Source organism: Panicum virgatum, chromosome 2N, assembly GCF_016808335.1.
Source record: "Panicum virgatum strain AP13 chromosome 2N, P.virgatum_v5, whole genome shotgun sequence".
Classification (NCBI taxonomy): Eukaryota; Viridiplantae; Streptophyta; class Magnoliopsida; order Poales; family Poaceae; genus Panicum; species Panicum virgatum.
The window spans coordinates 50,278,223-50,299,119 of record NC_053146.1 but is presented as its reverse complement, the minus strand read 5'-3'; the positions used below and the strand labels follow the sequence as shown (position 1 = coordinate 50,299,119).

General features: G+C 50.7%; 4 protein-coding genes across 5 annotated transcripts; all 4 read right to left on the bottom strand.

Moving 5' to 3' along the window:
* Nucleotides 1-713: 713 nt before the first annotated feature.
* LOC120660994 (fasciclin-like arabinogalactan protein 1) lies at nt 714-1,916 on the bottom strand. The gene has a single exon (XM_039939669.1). The coding sequence runs from the start codon at nt 1,833-1,835 to the stop codon at nt 1,029-1,031; it is 807 nt and encodes a 268-aa protein (XP_039795603.1). The 5' UTR covers nt 1,836-1,916; the 3' UTR covers nt 714-1,028.
* A 3,695-nt stretch (nt 1,917-5,611) lies between these two features.
* Nucleotides 5,612-6,091, bottom strand: LOC120662712 (classical arabinogalactan protein 11-like). Its single transcript, XM_039941803.1, has one exon. The coding sequence runs from the start codon at nt 6,089-6,091 to the stop codon at nt 5,612-5,614; it is 480 nt and encodes a 159-aa protein (XP_039797737.1).
* Nucleotides 6,092-7,273: 1,182 nt separating this feature from the next.
* LOC120660993 (protein MICROTUBULE BINDING PROTEIN 2C-like) lies at nt 7,274-10,035 on the bottom strand. 2 transcript variants are annotated; one of them, XM_039939667.1, is made up of 5 exons: nt 9,751-10,035; nt 9,609-9,657; nt 9,009-9,293; nt 7,902-8,123; nt 7,274-7,746 (listed from the first exon to the last, which is right to left on the bottom strand). In XM_039939667.1, exons 1-5 carry the CDS (start codon nt 9,825-9,827, stop codon nt 7,597-7,599), a joined length of 783 nt encoding a protein of 260 aa, XP_039795601.1. In that variant the 5' UTR covers nt 9,828-10,035; the 3' UTR covers nt 7,274-7,596. The 2 variants fall into 2 exon arrangements, with proteins under 2 accessions (XP_039795601.1, XP_039795602.1); XM_039939668.1 differs by having other exon boundaries at nt 9,609-9,660; nt 9,757-10,023.
* Nucleotides 10,036-14,842: 4,807 nt separating this feature from the next.
* On the bottom strand, nt 14,843-16,311 carry LOC120660992 (dof zinc finger protein MNB1A-like). Its single transcript, XM_039939666.1, has one exon. It carries the CDS (start codon nt 15,914-15,916, stop codon nt 15,146-15,148), a length of 771 nt encoding a protein of 256 aa, XP_039795600.1. The 5' UTR covers nt 15,917-16,311; the 3' UTR covers nt 14,843-15,145.
* Nucleotides 16,312-20,897: the final 4,586 nt, after the last annotated feature.

Here is a 20,897-nt window from a genome sequence, read left to right as displayed (position 1 = left end):
GCGAATGCTGAGCCCACCCAGATTTACGCCATCATCGAGTGAGAGTCACTGACAAGATTTGGTTTCGCTTCATTTGCTGTGAGCGGACCGACAGTCCAAAGTACTTTCCCGCACCGAAAGTTGTTTGGAAGCCCCAGTTGGCGGTGTCATCAGCTCTGGAGGCCCACCGTTCCGTCGTCGGTGGAGAGAGCTCAGCTCTTTCGGTGTCCCGTCGCAGAAGATTGGGCCGAAATGGAAGCGCATGCGTGCCATCTGTTGGCACTTGGCAGCAGTGCCGCCACGATCAACCTCGCCTTGTTTGTCCTCCTGGCCGAACACCAAACAGTTACCACTAGTACACTCCAAGTATTTTTTTACTGGTATAGCCGTACTTCTCCTGTGTGGCTTGCGTTGTTTGACCTGCGATGAGTGCCGAACGGCATCCACCGACAACTGGAGTCGCAAGAAATGAATGCGCAGCGGCGGCACTCGGTTCGGAGAAAAGGATCCGGCGATGGAATTGTTTATGGGCTCTAGAGAAGACCAGCAGAGTAGGTTCAGATTTTGCAAGTGAGTTTTGACCGAGAAGTTTTGTTATTAGTCTATATTTAATATTTAAAATGTGAAAATTTCTCTTTCAAAAATCTAAAAATCCAAAGTAAACTAAACACACTCTAAGTTTCTCTCGGACTCTCTAACAACCATTGCAATTGCAACCATAAAACCACCAAAGATGCGCTCGACAAAACCAGCAATTCAGCATCCACATTGCATTAGTCAGAACAAGAAAAAAAACAGAGCGCTCCTGATGAACTCTTGGGCCTCACTCCAGCGGAGCACAGGTACCAAAAAAAATCAAGGACAAAAAACTAAAATGAAGCACAAATATGTAAGCACACATACACTATTGGTTTCCTTCCAAGAAAGAAGCACAAATCTCGCAAGCACACCAGCACGCCATCACACCCATTGACCCATGGCCACACGCCATTGGATCAACTCCGAAACCGAGAACAAAACAGAACGAGAGAGAGCCCCTCGATCGATCGCTAAGCCAATACGGATGCCCCGGCCACGGTCGCCAACGCGGCGGCGAGCCACCACCGGACGCTCGGCGCGCGGGCCGCCGCAGCGCTCTTCTTGGCGTCCTTCTTCTGGTCCACCGGAGCAGAGCCATCCGCGTCGGGCCCGGGCGCGTCGGCCACGGCGGGGGCCGGGCGGTGCGCTGCCTTGCCGGCCGCCTTCGGCGCGTCCGCGGCGGGGGTCGGGGCGGGCGCCGGCGCGGGCTTGAAGAGCTCGACCGGCTGGACGACGGCGTCGATGACGTAGATGGCGAGCGGGTCCTTGTCCAGCGCCGTGGACTTGACCCGCGCGGGGGCGCCGGCGGACGCCGCGGTCTTGATGGTGACGACGTCGCCATGGTTCTGCAGCGTGAAGTTGTAGTTCTTGGCGGCGCCGTCGGTGGCGAGCGTGTTCATGGGCCCGTTGTTGGACTTGAGGCTCCCCAGCGAGTAGTGCACCGGCACGGCGTGGAACAGCAGCAGCTCGGCCTTGCCGTCGGCGGTGAGGTTCCTGTACTTGGGCAGGAACGCCTTGACGGCGTCGTCGGAGGGGCAGAACACCGTCATGCCGCCCTCCACGGCCGACTGGTACGTGGACGCCGCGTCGGGGGACGCCGCGATCAGGTCCGCGAACGCCTTGCACCCGCCCTTGGCCATCTCCGCCGTCACGTTCGGCGGCGGCGCGGCGGGAGCCTTCGGCACGGCCGCCGCCGCCGTCGTTGTGGCGGCCGCGAGGGCGAGGAGGAGGAGGGGAAGGGGGAGGGGGAGCCCGTCGGCGAAGAGGGGGCGGCGCATTTTGCGGGGGCGGGGCGTGGAGCGCGGTGGTTTGCGTGCGCGTGGGAGTGAGGGGAGTGGGAGTGGGAGCAGAGGACTGCCACTGGCGTGCACTTAGCTGGGTGTGTCAGCGCGGCGCCCCTGGACTTGAACCTAATTGCAAGACCTGCCATTTTCCCAAACATTTTCTTCCCATGTATAATGGGCTAATTGCTCCTCCGAACGATCTTCTTTGTCCTATCCTGCTATCCATCACCGTTGCGCTTTTCTCCTCCACCTCGGCTTGTCTTCACAAGTTGATCACTCCATCCAGATCTCGTGGCGTGTCGTGTGTTTGGTTGGATTTTTCGTGGAAGGGCACCTACTTGTTCGCGCATGTACACGTAGTTTTGTCCATTTCTTCACCTAGCTGTGCTTCATCGTAATAAAAAGGTCGACCTACAGAGAGAGGGGGGGGGGGGGTTCTTTTGTAGCATGCGAGGAGCAATCGAGAAGAATGATGACCGGGCCTTGCAAATGGGGCATAAACGGTGAGCAGTGGGCCCGCAACAGGCCAAACAAAATCCACACGCCTACTAATTGCGCCTTACTACTCCTGTGTCTGTGTCCTATGATATCACCAACAGAACAGTAGTACTACCATATCCCACCGCATTGATCAAGAAAAGTTTATACGGACGGAGGGTGTACACCCGGCCTGTCATCCGCTCCCCACCCATATGCTGGTGGCAATGATTTGCCCGGGGACAGGGCCACAGGGGTATTCTGGGCAAACAGTTGCTCCTCAGGTCCTCGTGCTCTAGATCTTACTTTCACTTTCACTAGCAACCGTCCCGAGGTCCTGTTTGGTTTTCATAAGTCAGATGACTTATAAGTTAAGTGATTTAAAACTAATAATTTATAAATCATGTATATCTGATTGTATATGACTTATAAGTCATTTATTTCCTACTCGTCGCCCTCCCCCTCCCCCTTTCTCTCTCTCCTCCCTTCTCCTCTCTCCCCAATCCCCAGGCCGGCGGAGGATGGAGAAGACAGCCGCCGTGGTACCCGGATGGCCGATGCCTCCGCCACGGCGACGAGCAGCAGCGCCAGCAGGAGGCGCGGGGCATAGGTCCCCTACCCCGCCCATTTTCTCCCTCACCACCGGCGGAGCGCCCTCAACCTCCTCGACGCCGGCCATGGCAGGACTTGCGGCGGCACCCTCCGTCCTCCGCCCATCCCCTCCCCCCTCCTTTGCCCGGCCGTCCGCGCCCGCCTCGGCTCCTCCGCCGGCGAGGTGCGGGTGCCAAGCGCCATGGCGAGGCGGCGTCCCGCTCGCTGCGGCGTCCAGGCGAGACGGCGGCGTCCCGCGCGCCGCGGCGTCTCCTCTGCTCCCCTCCACCGAGCTCGGCGCGGCCACGACGCGGACTCGACGACGGCGCGAGATCCTCACTCCTCGCCGCCGCGGGCAGAGGAGGGCCTCGCCCCCGGGGAGGAGGGGGCTTGGCGAGGAAGCGAGGCGAGCCGGCGGTGCTGCAGCGCGGCGAGGAAGTGCGGCGGCCGGAGCTGCTGCGGGCGCGGCGGCCGCGGGGGATTCGGCACGAGACAGGGCGCGGGGTGGGGGGATAGGGTTAGCCATGGGCCCCACGCGAAAAAAAAATATGTGGGCCCCACACGCCGAACTTACGGTTGGCGTGCAACACAGCAGGGAGAAGCTACCGGTGGCAGAGCATGTGCATGTATTGCATCCGGTCACTTCAGCTCGGCACGGATATGTGGCGTTGTGTATACGGTATACCTGCTTGTCATCAATTGTAATTTGTATGTAAAACGTGTTACCGGCCTCTTAACCCTGTGCGCCAGCCCAGTTCGGTCGCGGCAGCAGAAATGCAGGGCTGCTGGGCGGTGCAAAGTGCACGTGCCGGCGTCGCTTTCCGCTGGATCCCCCCAGCGCGCCGGGGCAAGTTCCAACTTCTAACTTGAGCCCGCTAGGTAAAGCCCAAAAATTAAAGCCACACGAATCCGATGCTAGCCTCGGCCCTCGGTGCACGGCGGTCGGCGGATCGGAGCCAACCAGACAGCCGGCAGATGTGATCTTGGGAGAACAACGACGGCCCGATCGTCCCATCCGACGGCCGTGCCGGCCTCGAGGTGCCACGGGAGTTCCAACAGGCACGTGAGGACTGAGGAGCGGCCCTGCATCTCAGTACTCCGGTGCAAGCCGGGGCCGAAGCTTCAGGCGTGCCCCACCGGGCAGCAGCGCCCGCCTACCGGGAGGGCCATGATTACGCCCACGCCTACGGGCTACGGCGGCGGGCTGTCAAAGCCTGCTTAAAGCCAGCAGCGGCGCCACCAAAGACAGATGCAGCAGCAGCCAGCAGCAGTGAGGTAGCTAGCTAGCTCGGGGTCAGGAACTGATCATCAGGAGGGAATCACCGGCTCACCACCGCGGGCTGGAAGTGGAACGGTGCCCGCTCCTGCGCTCCATAGGAGGAGAGTACGTGTGACGCTGCCATGTCGGTTTGGACGAGACGGACAGGCCGGCCGGGTTCGCCGCAGGATGGTCCCGCTCCCGCGACATGGAGGTGGCCGCTGTGCAGGACAAGGACAAACACTCGAGATCCGCCGCCCGCAGGCGCTGGAAACTTGCAGGCGACGACGAGCGCCGGTACCGTAACCGGTGCTTGCGCCACGCCGTGGGCGGCAGGCGCTGGCTGAGTACTGCTGCTGGGAAGAGAACCCTGCTCGTAAAATGTTAACATCACGTAGGCCTTGTTTAGAAATTCAAGATTCCAAAACTATCATATCACATGCATCAAGTATTAAATTTAAATGAAATAAAAAATTAATTGCATAGTTTGTTTGTAAATTACGAGACGAATCTAATTACTCTGATTAAATCATAATTAGATACTAAATTGCTACAATAACACATGCTCTAGTGATGAATTAATTAGACTCATTAGATTCGTCTCGTAATTTATTTCCGGAATTTATAATTTATTTCGTAATTAGTCAACGTTTAATACTTCAAATATGTGCCGGCATATTCTATATGATATTTATGAAGTTTTTGCATTTAAACAAGGCCAACTGCACGTGGCTCCATGGTCCAATCACGTGGCTGCTCAGTCCGACTATGAGATGGATTCTGCTGGGCAAAATCAAAGACGAAAATCTTTCAAAAATACTCTGATAAAAAAATAGAAATAGCAGCTCACCAGTATAGGCCTTGCGGCCAATAGCAGGCAGTCTGGGCCAACATACCATACCGGAGGGTGGAGGCCCATAAGACCAAAGACCTCTGGGTCCAGCCCAGCCTTTCTACTGAAAGCTAGAGTTCTGTTGTTGAGGTTACCGGAGGCCCATACATGACATTGCGCGAAAATAATGTTTTCCCTCCCCTGCTCTAGGCAACTTCGAACTTTCACATCGCATGATCGCAAGGACACCCCAAAAAAATTAGTTTCCATAGTAACATGAGAACATCTCATCATTGTTCCATGCGACATACTAGAACAGACGCAAATCCATTCTCACTGGTGTATGCTCATTCATCCAGATCTCGTTTACGTGCATTCTTCCGGAGCAAATCACCAAATCAAGCACGCGCATGACGCTTTTGCAAAGCAAAAATGATCCGATCGGGAGGAACTGCTCAAACGAAAGCCAGCCATCGCGGTTCCTCCACGAGAAGAGATGCGTGGTCTGCATCGCTCGCCGCGCATGCGCACGGCTGCGAGCCCTCCGTTCCGCCCGTCCTCCGAGCTCCACCGTACCGCCGGGGGCGCCTCGCCGTCGATCGCGCGGCCGCCTCAGGAAGCGGCCACGGCGCAGACGGCTGCGAAGACGACGGCAGCCACGAGGCTGCGGCGGGTGGGGACGATCGTGCTCGCGCCGCTGTCCTCGTCGTCGGCCGAGGGGCCGGGAGCCGGCGCGGGGGCCTTGGGGACGGCCGTCGCCGTGGTGGCCGGGCTTTCCTCGATTTCCGGGCCGGCCGCCCCGTCGGGCGCGAGCACCTCCTCGTCCAACACGTCGTAGTCTTCGGAGGACGGGGCGGCGGCCATCTCCTCGGAGGACGGGCTGGTGGCCTCGGCCTCCGGGGCGCCGGCTGGGGCCTCCCCCGGCGACTCGCTGATCCCGAAGAAGGGAGCGTAGGCCGGTGCCACGGTGGGCGCGTAGTCCAGAGGTGGAGCGGCTATAGAGGGCCCCTCGAATTCCGGGGATTCGTCGTCCTCCGGGTATTCCTCCGGCGACTCGCCGATCCCGAAGGGCGAAAGGGCCGGTGCCATCATGGGCGCTTCTCCTTCTTTTTCTTCTTCTTCTTCTTCTTCCTCATCATCTTCTTCTTCTATTTCTTCCTCCTCCTCCTCCTCCAGGAAGGCTTCGGCAGGGGCGTTCGCGCCGGGTGCCAGTGCCATGGTCGGCCCCTCTCCCTCTAGCGAAGCGGCGGCAGGGGAGTTAGCGCCGTAGGGCGCCGGCGCCTTGGCGGGGGACAGCCTCCACAGGGTACTCTCCATCTCCATGGTATGGAGTGAACCGGCATGATCAGGTGCCCGGGCGGGTGCCCTCGACGGAGACGGCGACGGCGACTCGGACGACGCCTCCGGCGAGGGGCTTGGCGCCTGCACGTGGACGCCGACAGCCGTCGCAATGACGGCGAGGAGAATGGCGGCGAGCGCGGGGGCGGGGGCCATGGTGCAACGTCTCTTGGGGCTTAGTTGTTCAATCGACCGGCCGGAGCAGGGGGAGCTGCGGCCGTGTGACCGTGGTTAGTACGACGGAGTGATGCGGACTTGCGGAGGAGGTGACCTACTGACCGCGGGGCGAGAGAGACGGAGGTGGCGCCCCTATCTTTGGCGCGGCGGCAGGGGCCACCACCTGGCACCGTGCCATGCGGTGGCGCGCGGAGCTCCGTTCGCATCGGCGCTTTTGGGACGTTGCCGTCGGTCGGATCAGGCGGCGCGCACGCTCAGAAGTCGGAAACATAGAACTGCATTTTTTTTAAAAAAAAGAGGATAATAATTGAACATTGAGGATCGGTGGATATCTAAATACGAGTGCATTGGTATCTAAATGTGTTGTCACAAAAATATGTTCTAATATGTTTTTGAAGTTGCGTTTGAAAGGCTGCGTTGGTTTTTGTAGGAAAGTCGGAAGTACCTCAGTTGGTTTGTCAGGTCTTCAACCTGTGTATCCACTTTTTTTTTTGAGACGAAACCTGTGTATCCACTTGTGTTTGTATTAAAGCATTGACAAAAATTCGGTACTCGGCCAGAATCTGAACCGGAGGGAGTCGGAACTCGGAAGGCCGTACCTCATTAGGTTTGTCAGGCCTTCAACCTGTGTATCCACTTGTGTTTGAATTAAAGCAATGACAAAAATTCAGCACTCAGTGAGAATCAGAACAGATTTATCGTTGAAGTTCCCTGTTTATAGAGAAACAAATGGCCAAATTGCAAGGTGTACGTGCAGTATGGGCGACAGAAAACAAGAACTTTTCGGTCATCAAGGCGAGCTGAACCATCATGTAATAAGTTCACTAAAAAGGGTACACGATGAAATCTATAGGAGGTTCAGTCGTGTACACCAGTACACCACGGTTCATAGCGTTACTGGTTACAGCAAGCTCAGAGGCGGCGTGGATCGGATCCAGAATGAGAGAACACAGACACTAATCCTCTGCAATGCAAGGCCCTGAGCAAGCACTATGAGCTGGGACGTGCGCCACAAGCAAAATTCAGCGATCAGCAGGGGTATCAATAAGTTGCTCCTTTGGTTACGCAGCGGTTCAGTCTGGTCAGAGTACAAAGGCCTGGAGCCTTAGTCTTGCCTCGGTTACTGCTTCCAGGAAATCATTGGTAGGGTTCTCTTTTGCAGCAGCTAGAGCCGAGATATAGGACAAGATTTCCTGCTCCATCTTCTCAACGTCAATGTCACCAACCTCGTCCTGCCGCATATCAATAGGAGCAGCATGTAAGAATTCAGAAAGAAAACACAAATATGTGCAAGCTTTAACCAGCCTAGGGTACGCTAGTACAATAAAGAAAATTGGTATTATGCTAAAGACAGAAACAGAACATCAGCAAGGAAAAGATAACTTACATCAAGTTGAACTGGCTCACATTCCAATGATAAATCGTCGGTTCTATCCTGAGGAGAAGGGGCTCGGTCATTCTCTGTTATTTTCCTGAATAGCTTCATGAGAGCAGACACTTCGGCATCCCTAGAGGCTACATCGACTTGGAGTTCTTCCACCTTCTCATTTGACACCTTTGCCTGCCACTCTAACTTTTCTATTGCTGCCTGCTTCTCTGCTAGCATGATCTACAATCCATAAATGTTGCACAAGTTGTTACCACAGTTTTGCTACTAAAGTTGTGATTTCAGTGAGCACTTTTAGTTCTATCATATAAATAAATAATCAGTTATTGCAGGGCCTAGAGAGAAAAACATCATATATATATATATATATATATATTTTATATATATATATATATATATATATATATATATATATATCAATGGATAGAGGTGTTCGGTCATGAATAACAGGAACATGATCACTTATTTTAAATCTGTCACTTAGCAATAACAATTTAGGAGACACTGCAGGATGTTTAAGGGGAGAAATGATCTAATGACTAATGGAATATGTCTTTTCTAGTTTTCTAAGAACATAATTATGAAGTGGAGCCCTTTTCTTCTTTGAATACGGAATGGCTGAACCCATGAAACAACAACACTGAATGTCAGGCAACACTGCAACAGTATAGAAAAAGCCTCAAACTGTAGCACCGTAAGTTTCTTTCTTCAGTGCAGTTCAACATGAATCATGAAGTGATGATGCAAGGCTGGACTAACTGCTGTGGATCATCATGGGTTTATGAAAGATTGTGTACATCTAATGGAACCATTTTCAGCATGACTATTAAAATTAGTCCTCAATTCAACTACATAGTCTTCTATTATCAACAGTGAACAATGCCAAAAAGAAAATCACAATTGTTGGATTTGTCCCATTAAAGTGTTAAAATAACTTAAAGTAAAAATGTTGAAACTGTACAACAAGGTACTAAACAACCTTCTCGAAATTATAAAGACAATAATGCAGTAGTTAGGGTGGTGCTTTCTTGAATGAAAGAGCTCCAAAGGCAACAATATATTGAATGAACGCAGTGCAAAAGAAAAATTGAACAAATTGTAATTCACCTTTGTACCATGCAGCTCCGAACCAGCACTTTGGATCAGCAATTCCTTCTCGGAGAGTTGGCTCCTCAGCCCATCAACAGCTTCATTCGCAGAACTAGTTCGGCTGATCAAGTTCTCAGCGGATCTCAGAGCTTCCTCCTTCTCGAGCAACTCCCTTTGCAGGCCACTAACATGCTCCTGCAGAGCAGCAATCTCTTCTCTCCGCTTCTGTGCTTGATCCACTTGCGGCCGCTTCTTGGCAGGCGTGGCTCTGGTTGGCCTTACAGCCTTGGGGGGGTCAGGCACCTGCACATGGAGATGTTGGTAGAGAGATCAGCAACAACCAGCAGTACCACAGTAGCATGTCTGCATTTCTGGTAACCGCGATGGGCACTAGTGAAGGATAATTCCCCACTCCAGTTCATCAATGCACTGCCCAGTGCCCACTCACCACAGCTTCTGTAGCACAACCTGGTACCCAAAATTAAAAAAAAAAGATTCGAACTTTGAACACAAGAACCCCAACCCCACTAACTACCAACAAACCAACACCTGATCCCAAAAGCTAAAAAAGCGTGGCAAAAGTTGCAGATACTTCGATATGGGATAGCAAAACCGCACCTTCTTGGTGTGATTTGGAGCTGTGGTGTACGATATCGAAGACAGCCGTCTGCATCAGGAAACGAGGAACAAACAGCTGAAGCGAGTTCAAAAAGATTCAAAACGAAATGGCGGTGGAAATGCAGATCGAGGGAAGGGAGACCTGGAGGAGGGAGCCGAGGACGCGAGGCCACCTCGGGTCCTCGTCCTTGTGGTGGGGCCGGCCGGCTTCTCGGCCATCTTCTCCGGCGGGGGCAGCGGCGGCGGCGAGGGGAGCACGGTCTCTCAGGTGGTCGGGGTCCCGGGACTGGTGGACCGATTCTATCCTGCAGCGTCGTGGACCCGTGAAATGGCCGGATGCGCTTAGAGCAGCAGCAGCGTGTAGACTATTTGGGTAGTGCTAGGATTGAACACATCAACCGGGTGCTCCAGAGAACAAAACTCTCCAGCGTATAGTCCTATCTCTATAAAGCTTGGAGCAGCTGCTGGACATTTTTTTTTATGTACCAGCTACTTGCAACAGTGACTAAAAAATATTATTCTATTTGAAGCACCGGGTGCAAAGTCAAGTATCATGGCTAAGGTGGCGCTCTAGAGCACCCACGTCACCAGCGTATAGCAGAGGGGAATCTTGGTCTGGTGGCTTCAGAGCACCCTCAAAATTGCTACGCTGGAGCTGTTCTTACAACACTACCACTAACTGGATAGTGGGCCCATGGTATGGTTTAAGTAGTAGTACTGCGCCTATCAGCAGGTTTTTGTATTTTTTTATTTCTTTTTAAAAAAGAAATAAATTGTTTGGATAAGAAATTGAATAACGATCTGCGGGGTCCAAATCTGTTTGTTAATTAAGCTGAAATTTGAAAATAAAGTGTTCCAGTGATAGGAGTTTAGTGGTTTGAATCAAAACTATACTTCAGAAAAATATGAATCCAAGCTGAACTCAATTTAATTTTTATCTTAATTAGTATGAACTTATCAGCATTGATAGCTATTTCTCTTGGCGAAGGCAGGCTGGCTTTTTTTCCCGGGTAAAGTGTATTAAGAGTTCTAAAACTTTTCTTGGCCTCTAACCTAAGTACACAAATCTCTCAAAGTGATCAATTGGATAACTAAGTCCTTTAAATTTTTAGACCTTTTATGTGGTTTGCAAGTGAGAACATCCATCCATTCGTCAGACCTAGAGTGAATATATAGTGCAACACTAAAAAAAGTTGGATCTATATCCTTACTTTGCAAGTTTGCAAATCTATGATATGCCCCTATTTATTTTCTCATTGGTGTCTTGTATGGCAGAAAACCGCGAATTAATCCCGACGTGCGTTGGCCAGATGTGAAGCGTGCAAAATGTGTGATTTTCAAATGGTGATAACATCAAAATGCAAGAAATAGCTATTGACGATCTTTAAATGCTAAATTCGACCGACAACTATATTCAAGAACAAAAAAAACCTATACATCTTTCTCACATATTTCATTTACAATAACCTAGTTCCACATGTATTGGCAAATAAATATTTTCAGGGACACAAGTCTGTAATATGGGAGAAACAAACAGAAACACAGTCAAAGTACACAGAAAATCCCATCTGATGAACACCCAAAGATGAGAGGTCCCACCTAAGCAGAGCAGACCACTTTACTAGGACACGAATCACGGAAGATCTACACTGGGGCCTGTTGGAATATTAGTGAATTGCCCACATCTACCCATCAGCTTAAGATTTTTGGTTGAATTAGTTGGTGCATGCAACTCAAGATGATATCAAAACCAAAGGTCTCGAGTTTGAATCCTGGTTAGCATAATTAATAAAACAATTGTTGCTCGCTCTTATTCTACGTATGAAGTCTGAGGGAGCCTCCACGTGAGAGGAGTGTTGGAATATAAGTGAATTGCTCACCTCTCCCCCGCAGCTTAAGTTTTTGGGTTGAATTGGTTGATGTGTGTAACTCAATAGGGCCCACCTGCCAATTAGCTAGAGAAAGATGGTGCTAGGAAGGCGCCACCTATGGTCGGCCGAACCTAAACAGCCTCCCGACATGCACATCTTTGGTGGGAAGATCTCCCGCGCTCTCGGATGCTAATGTTTCTATACCAAAAGATGGCGGGAACCGACCTATTTAAGCTATAAAATGAGTAGAAGAGCTCGCTCACAACACACACACACACACACACACCACATTTGAAGCCTCCCCCTCTCTCTATTTGTGACTTGTAATCCTTAGGCGAGAGGAGCTAGGCTAGAACTTCTATTAGTGGTGCAAGTCATCATTGGGATCATTGAGCAACCCTCGATCTCTAGTATGGCTTTGTATTTGACATGTTGCTTTGTATTTGACATGTAAGTATCTTCATGGTTGCTATGCTTGGTAGCATGTCATACCATGTTATGTGCCTTGCTTAAGTCATGCAATTCATATGTTTAGAATGCTTAAGTCGTGCAATTCATATGTTTAGACTAGACATCCATACTGAAGCATCGGTTTCGTTGTCCTTTGGGCTTGCTCTTGTTCTTTACTTGTCCGTCCGAAGGTGGGAAACCCGGAGGACTAGAGCAATTTCCTCACACACGAGCATGGTGCTCAGGTACGATGGAATCCGTCGAATATGATTGTGCCGCACGGAGTTGTAGGGATAGGTGGCAGGTGGTGGCAGTCCTGCCCATTCTTTCTACCCCATGTTCCGTCCTTTCTACCCCGTGTTTGGATATGGTGTAGGAGTCTAAGAAACTATCTCAACTTGCTAGCAGACCAGTGTTGGGTAGTCTTCCCATATGCACTATATATTTGTAAAACCCTTGCTAACTTGGAAATTCCTTTAGGACATTCTTTATATGTCTATACTCCCGCTAACCTTTGTTTATTTGTAATTATTTCTTCTTGAGATTGGCTTGTGTGTGTCACATTACCTTATTCTATATCATGACTTAACCTTGTATGAAATGCGATGTATACCTTAATCATATTGTCGTGATTATGTATCTAATAAACTCTTTTACACCAATGCCATCCTTTGGAAAAATATAAATAACGTTACCTTGATACTCTCTAGTGAAATGCTACAATGGTACATCCATGCGTTTGCGGATTTATCTCCGAACATTAAGAAATACCAAGCCGTGTTCACTTTTGTACTCTGTGCGTCCACATGACAGTTAACATGGCTAGTGGCCCTCTAGGATGTGAATTTGGGGTGGGTGGGGGGTTCATTTTCCTCCCTTTTTCTCTTTTCCTTCTTCTTCCTTCTTCATTCATAGTTGAAAATTGTTGAAGGCTTTGAGGGGCTCCATGGGCTGCATGGTGGAGGATGCTAGTTCTGCCCCTAAACATGGCCTAAGTCTACATGAATTTTTTGTTTGGATTGAAACTTTTAAGATATGTGGACCTAGGATCTTATCTGTTTATAAAGATAGAGAGTGTGTTGTATGTTGACAATGGATGAGTGTGCACACGCATAAATAAACATTTTCTCTGCATTTATCAAAAATGATGTTTGACCTCGGAATTATTACAGGTTACGAACTCTAAAGATCGTCTAATAATATGTACCCACGTTTCGTTGAAACGAAGGCAAACCAACCACTGCTCTAAACCCAGGTCTAATTTCGTTAAAAAAAACAGGTCTAATGATGTGAATCCTGAAAAAGATGGTCGTTCTAACACTGAGTGTAAACGAGCACTATATCACAAGTGTTATGGTACAACAATGAACCATTCTGCCAATGCGAAAGAAGAGTTTCATTTGTTGGGATATTAGTAAATAGTTGGGCAATCTTTCACTTGGCCTGAACCCATAACAGTTGTGATCTGAAGCTTCGGGCAACTAAAATATGGTAAACACATTATCTGTTCGACTAGGTGTGGCTAGTGGCTCGACTAGGTGTGGTTGGTGGTTGTGGCTGATTTGTTATAACAGAAAAGTACTGCTGTCTAGTTGGTGGCTGGTGCTGATTTGATGTGAGACAAAATCACTGCTGGCTGGTTACACTTTAGCAGCGGCATCAACTGCCATCTGCTGTGATGAAATATTGTGCTCAATTGGTTGCTGACTTTGATCCGCACACCTGGGCCTTGTTTGGTTTCTCTCCGTGCTAGGAATAGTGTTACTTTGACCACTAATTACGATGTCAAACAAAGCCAGTTTACAAAACCAACTTCAGAATCCCCGCGCTAGTGATTTTGAAGAATCTAATGAGACCTTTGACCGCGCGATTAGAGGATAGTTACTGTAGCATCACTATAGCCAATCATCGATTAATTACCATCATTAGATTCGTCGCGAAAAATTATACTCATCTCTGAAAAAGTTTTGTAAATAAACTTCATTTAGTACACTATGCATGCGAGATTTTCTTTGCGGAAAATGTGCACGCTAAAATTCTAGCGTGATCCAAACAAGGCTCCGGTCGACGAACGATTCTCCCCAGTGTTGGCGGCGACCTCTCCGCAGCGGGTTGGCAACATCACCGCGACCTTGAGAACGCGACACAGCCATTAGCCCGCGGGCCTGCGGAATAGTCGGGCTGGACGCTCGGGCTGTCGCTGACGTGAACCGCGGGCCGCGGCGCGGAGCGGCCCTGGCCCCGTGCCGCCCGACGCGAATCGCACCCCGACACCGACGCGTGGTCGTCCCTGGCGCGGCGCGCGGGACGCCCCCCGTCGCCGTCGGGAATCGAGAGGCGTCGCCGTCGGGAATCAAGGCGCTGTCGGCGCCCGCCGCGGCCCGGAATTTCGAAGCGCCCCCGCGACGCCGACGTCCAACCGAACGGAGGACCGCCGGCCCGGGTTCCACCGGCCCCCCGCACGCCCGGTCCATGCCACCCCATTCGACGCCGTACCGTGTACGCGCGTGCCAAACAAAACTGCCAATCACTCGACGCGCGCGATCGCGCGGCGGCATCGTTGGCGCCGTCGCTGCCTGCGCGTGTACGAGCACGCGAGCCGGCCGGCCAGACCCGACGGAGCCGAATCTAAGAATTCTCTCGGCTCGCCGCGTGACCCCGGCCGCGGATGCACGACACCATCGATCGAATCTCATGACGCCGTTGCTCCGGGATTTATGCTCCATCGTATACAGTAGTTTCCTGCGTATTACTATGTGAGGATAAGTGGCGACCCAACTAGAACATGATCGTCGATCTATGGTGGCTTAGCGATAATATTAGTTTAACGTTTTCGAGAACCCGGCGCGACACGCTTGCAGCGCCCACGAGTCCCTAGTAGTAGTAGTCGCGGTCTCCTTGCTTCTGTTCTTGTGATTTTCATGGCCTTTATTGAGAGCACCATGAATCGATTAGCTCATACTAACAAGCACAGAGTTGTTGCAAATCCCAGCTAGATATCCCATGTCAGCCTTTAGGTTGGAGTAAAAGCGGCGATTAAAACCAGCAGAACAATAGTAATAAGAGAACTAGAGGGGTAGAGTGATCACTACAGTGGACTCAGGAAACTGCGGCAGCCAGCTTCAGCTTCAGGAGCTGATCATGATGCGTCGTCGTCTCGTGCGTCCTGATGGTTGATCGGTTAACTTAGCCATGGTGCGCGCTCTGCTCGCGGCCTCACGGCAGGTTGAGGAAGAGCGCCGGGTCGGTGTCGGCGAACACGCCGGTGCCCCAGTAGGGCCCCAGGTCGCAGCCCGACGGCCACTCGAAGTGGTTCGGGTCCGGCAGCGGCTCCTTGCCGCCATCGGCATCGCTGCCAACGTCTGCGAGCCTGACCCCGGGCGCCGTGGACGTGTCCGTGAAACCGCTGACGGCCGCCGGGGGCGCGGTCGGCATCTCCGTGGCGGCAACCGTCGCTGCCGGCTTCTCCTTGGCGGCAACCGTCGCTGCGGGCACCGGCGCGGCAGGCTTCTCCCCGGCGGCCACCGTCTCCGGCGCGGGCGTCGGGGCGGTGTTCGCGACGCCGGTGATGGCGGCGGCGAAGGCGTCCGTGCCGGGAGCGGGGTCCGGGGCCGGGGCGACGCGGCGGCGCTTGGACTCCTTCGACCGCTTCGTGCTCCTGGGCGCGGCGGCGGGCGAGGGAGGGACCGGCGACGACGACGACGAGCTCTTGCGGGTGCCGCCGCCGACGGGGACGTTGCGCAGGGAGCCGCCTTTGGTCCAGTAGCGGCGGCACGACCTGCAGAAGTGGCGCGGCTGCGACGTGTTGTAGTTGTTGTAGTAGCAGAACTTGGTGTCCCGCGACTCGCACCGCGGGCACGGGTCGCCGGCGGGCGCCGGCGCGGGGTCCTCCGCCTCCGCGGCCGTCGGCGCCGGCGGGTAGCCCTTGGGCCTGCGGAGGTCGACGCCCGCGAACGGCGGCGCGGGCCGGCGCCCGGGCTCCTGCATGCGCGCGCGCGGCGGCGGCGTGGGACGCCGGAGCGCGCACGCGATCGGAGCGACCGACGCAGGTGCTGCCGACGAGCAGAGCTAGCTAGCTAGCCGGCCTAGGCGGGCAGCCGGCGTGTGGATCGGCGCAGGCGGATGACGTTGTGTTTCGGCCGGGCAGCGGTGGTGGTCGCTCTCGGGTTTATGGGGGCACCGGCGCCCGGGTCGGGGAAGCAGGTCCGGTGGTGAAACCTCGCGACGGGCTCTCTGTCTTTCTTACCGCCGCCGGGGCCGACGCGTCAGTGGCCGGCTCGCGTCCACGCGCGCGGCGCGGTCGGTCAAGTGGCGGGCGCGCATCGAGCGGCGCGGCGGCGCGGTACGTGAGGGAGGTGAGGTGGGTGTTGTGATGTGAGAACTGTGGAGTTGGTCAGGCTGGCGCGGGGCGCCCGCGCCCACGCGTCACCGTACAGCTCCTTGACCGCGGCACAGTGGCGACCGGCGGGGCAGGGGCAGCAGGAACCGCCGAGAATTTGTACTGTGCCGGGCGGTGCCGTGCGCGTCCGTGGCGCGCGCACGGGCACGGCGGGGCCATGCCGCCAGCCAGCCGCGACCGCGACCCGCTGGTCTACCCCCTTAACCTACCGTGCCGTACCAAGCTCGCCCTCGCGATAACTGCAGCATCGTGGCACGGCGTCTGCCCGGCTGCCCCCGGCCCCGCGCCGGCGGACGTCGGTGTACTGGAGCTGAAACTCTGCGGCGGGTCAGCTACAGGTTCTGGCGGCCGCGCGTGGGACCATTGATCGGCCCATTCGCTTGGTGGGGCAGTGGGGGTGGCTCACTGGCTCGTCGCCACGGGCAAGCGTGTCGGCGGCCATCGGCCGCCGCCGTGGGGGACCTCGGCAGCATCGACGCGGGACGGCCGGCGCATTTGTTCAGGGTCCAAGGCTCCAGCCTTCAAGGTCGTGAGGCTGAGAGGAGTAATCCAGTGAGGGAGGCAGCGCCGGGCGACGGAGGAAGGGTGGGTGGCCACCGCGGCGACGCCGGTGGGGCCCGAAGTTAGGCGAGGGGGTAGTGGCGCGCATGTGGCGCGATCGTGCGGATGGAAGGATTGATGCGCGATGGTTGGCTGATCGTGATCGCTGGATTAGGCCGGGTGCCTGGCGCGAGCGGGATGGGCTTGAGGTGTGGAGCAGTGTGTGTGGAGGGAATCGGCGCTACACGGGCAAGTTCCTTCGTGCCGTCGTACGCTCTCTACCGCTTTGGCCGGCTAGCTTGGCAGAAGGGTGGCACGAAACCTTATTTCAACACCTGCAGCTGCAATCTATCTATCTATTATATTAATAAGGGAGTGTTAAAAGAAGTCACCACGTTCGCCGAGAGGGTCTAGAAATTCCCACGTTAATCTAAAAAAAGAAGAATTTACACTATTAGATTTTATGAAGATCTAACGTTCAAACTAACTCAAGAGTTCATATCAAATACGATTAATAAATAGCTAATTTCGAATTTAAAAATTAAGAAAAATTAGAACATGACAAAGAGTCCATGCTCAAATACAATTAGTAGATAGCTTAATTTAGAATTAAAAATAAGGAAATTACGGCTTAACCAAAGAGTCCATGTTGAATAAATTACTAAATAGACAAATTTAGAATTATAAAACTAAGAAAAATAGAATTAGCAGTCGACAAAAATAATATTAGCCAAATAGCTAAATTAAAAATTAAAAATATAAATTCTATTATATTATTAAGAGTGTTAAAAAAAGCCACCACATTTGTCGAGAGGGTTTAAAAATTAAAAGTATAAAATTCTATTATATTATTAAAAGAGTGTTAAAAGAAGCCACCACGTTCGTCGAGATAGTCTAAAAATTTCTATGTTAATCTAAAAAAGAGAAGAATGTGCACCGTTGAATTTTATGAAGATCTAGACTTAAAGTAACTCAAGAGTCCATATAAATTATGATTAATAAATAGCTAATTTCAAATTTTAAAACTAAAAAATTAGGACATGATAGAGAGTCCATTCGAATATTATTAGTAAATAGCTTATTTTGAAATTGAAAATAAGGAAATTAGGACTTCACCAAAGAGTCCATGTTGTATACAATTACTAAATAGGCAAATTCAAAAATATAAATTAAGAAAATTAGCATTATCATTCCACAAAAAAGCCAAATAAATAAATCAAAAATCAAAATTATATAAAAAAAATTGGTATCAAATATGACTAATAAATATATAAATTCAAGAATTAGAAGACAAAAAAATTATTGTTGATGTGTGTACTGATTAAGAAGGAAAATAGCTAAATAAATAGTATAGGTCAAATGCAATAATAAAAACTAAAAATTGAGTTCCATGCCAAATAAAATTAATAAATACTCATATTTAATGAAGATCTAAATAGTATTTGTGTATATGATTTACACCGTTCAATTTAATGAGGATCTAACAGTCTAAATTGGCCAAAAGAGTCCATGTCCAATTTAATGAAGATGCAACATTTCTAAACTATCCAAAAGTGTTTGTATCCAATTAAAATTAAATACAAAGTCCGCATGACATAAAAACTCACGTTACCATCTATGTCTTGCATTAACCCTCCTTAAACAACAACAACAACAACAACATAGCCTTTTTTCCCAAGCAAGTTGGGGTAGGCTAGAGATGAAACCCGAAAGAAATAAGTTCAAGGTTCAGGCACATTGATAGCTAGTCTCCAAGCGCTCCTATCCAAAGCTATCTCTTTAGAGATGTTCCAATCCTTAAGGTCTCTCTTAACTGACTCATCCCACATCAGTTTAGGTCTACCTCTACCCCTCTTTACATTATCGACTAGCTCGAGGATCCCATTACGCACCGGCGCCTCAGGAGGCCTTCGTTGGACATGTCCAAACCATCTCAGCCGATGCTGAGTAAGTTTCTCCTCAATTGGTGCCACCCCGACCCTATCCCGAATAACTTCGTTCCGGACTCTATCCCTCCTTGTGTGCCCGCAAAACCACCGCAACATCCGCATCTCTGCTACACTCAGTTGCTGCACATGTCGTCTTTTTGTAGGCCAACATTCAGCACCGTATAATATCGCCGGACGAATTGCTGTCCTATAGAATTTGCCTTTTAGCTTTTGTGGCACCCTCTTGTCACAAAGGATGCCAGAAACTTGCCGCCATTTCAACCAGCCAGCTGAAATTCTATGCCTAACATCTTCATCAATGTCGCCATCCTTTTGTAACACCGATCCTAAATACCGAAACGTATCCTTCTGGACCACCACTTGCCCATCTAGACTAACGTCTCCCCCCTCATGCCTAGTCGCGCTGAAATCGCACATCATGTACTCGGTCTTGGTCCTACTAAGTCTGAACCCTTTCGACTCTAACGTGCGTCTCCACAGCTCTAACTTCCTATTAACCCCTGCCCTACTCTCGTCAACTAGCACCACATCATCAGCAAAGAGCATACACCAAGGGATCTCACCTTGTATATCCCTTGTGATCTCATCCATCACTAAAGCAAATAAATAAGGGCTCAAAGCTGACCCCTGGTGTAGGCCTATGTTAATAGGAAAGTCAGTGGTGTTGCCATCACATGTCCGGACAAACGTCGTCGCATCTTTGTACATATCCTTAATGAGGGTAATGTATTTGGTTGGGACTTTATGCTTCTCCAAAGCCCACCACATGACATTTCTCGGTACTTTGTCATATGCCTTCTCAAGGTCAATGAAGACCATATGCAAGTCCTTCTTCTGCTCCCTATATCTCTCCATCAATTGTCGTATTAAGAAAATCGCCTCCATGGTTGACCTTCCAGGCATGAACCCAAATTGGTTTTGGGTCACACTTGTCCCTCTTCTTAGGCGATGCTCGATGACCCTCTCCCAAAGCTTCATCGTATGGCTCATCAGCTTAATCCCACGGTAGTTAGTACAACTTTGAACATCGCCCTTGTTTTTGAAGATAGGTACTAATATACTTCTCCTCCATTCTTCCGGCATCTTGTTTGACCGAAAAATGAGATTAAAAAGCTTAGTTAACCAAACTATTGCTCTATCTCCTAGGCATCTCCACACCTCAATGGGAATACCATCAGGACCCAACGCTTTACCTCTCTTCATCCTCTTCAAAGCCTCCCCGATCTCTACCTCCTGAATTCTCCTCACAAAACGTCTGTTGGTATCGTCAAAAGAGTCATCTAACTCAAGGGTAGGGCTCTCACTCTCCCAATTAAAGTGAGAGCCCTCCTTAAAGATGCAAAAAAAAATATTATAGTAGCATAAGCGTGACAGCACGATCATAATTGTATTGTATCTGTACTATAGAAAGAGATAATTTCTTTCAAATATCTTCGAAATGCCCTGCACTACGGCGCGACCATAGTCTTTGCTCGAGATTCCGAATCACAACTTTTTGAGTCTCAAGAAGGTCCTACGGTACATGCAGTTGCATGAAGCACACTATATTCTACTCAAAATCATTGTCGAACTCAATCAATCCATTTCTTCCGGAGCAACCAAACATCAAGATAGGGATGAAAAAAATAATGACGATGCGCAGAGTTTAAGATATTGCAATCTACTGCAACACCCTCAGCACCTTATGATTGTCAGTGTGGGCCAATGAATACGCAGGCCAATCAATGTGAGAGAAATATCCGCTGAATAACCAATGCTTTATTTCTCCAAACAAGGATTATCATCGTAAATGTTGCATATTCCTGAACAACTTCAGTTATACAAACTACTCTGATGGTGGTTAACGAAGATTCATGATTCTGTGGGCATACAAATAGTTCCATCAAGTAATCATTGCTAGGATAAAGGGTAATGCACCAAAACCTACAAATAAATGTGACTATTTATTAGCTCAGTCTAAATAGATGCATGGGAAAAAATCATGGACTTAGTCATTTGAGGAATCAAATAACATATATAATTCTTAATATTATTATCCCTGTCTAATCTTCTATAAGTACATGAAAAAAATACTAGGCAC

Bases quoted from the DNA above. Each gene is read 5' to 3' on its own strand.
- LOC120660994 (XM_039939669.1), bottom strand. From the start codon at position 1,835: ATGCGCCGCCCCCTCTTCGCCGACGGGCTCCCCCTCCCCCTTCCCCTC.
- LOC120662712 (XM_039941803.1), bottom strand. From the start codon at position 6,091: ATGATGGCACCGGCCCTTTCGCCCTTCGGGATCGGCGAGTCGCCGGAG.
- LOC120660992 (XM_039939666.1), bottom strand. From the start codon at position 15,916: ATGCAGGAGCCCGGGCGCCGGCCCGCGCCGCCGTTCGCGGGCGTCGAC.
- LOC120660993 (XM_039939667.1), bottom strand. From the start codon at position 9,827: ATGGCCGAGAAGCCGGCCGGCCCCACCACAAGGACGAGGACCCGAGGT. The intron at 9,658-9,750 runs GTCTCCCTTCCC...TTCCTGATGCAG, and splicing joins TCCTCGGCTCCCTCCTCCAG to ACGGCTGTCTTCGATATCGT. The intron at 7,747-7,901 runs GTAAGTTATCTT...GATATGCGGCAG, and splicing joins GTGAGCCAGTTCAACTTGAT to GACGAGGTTGGTGACATTGA.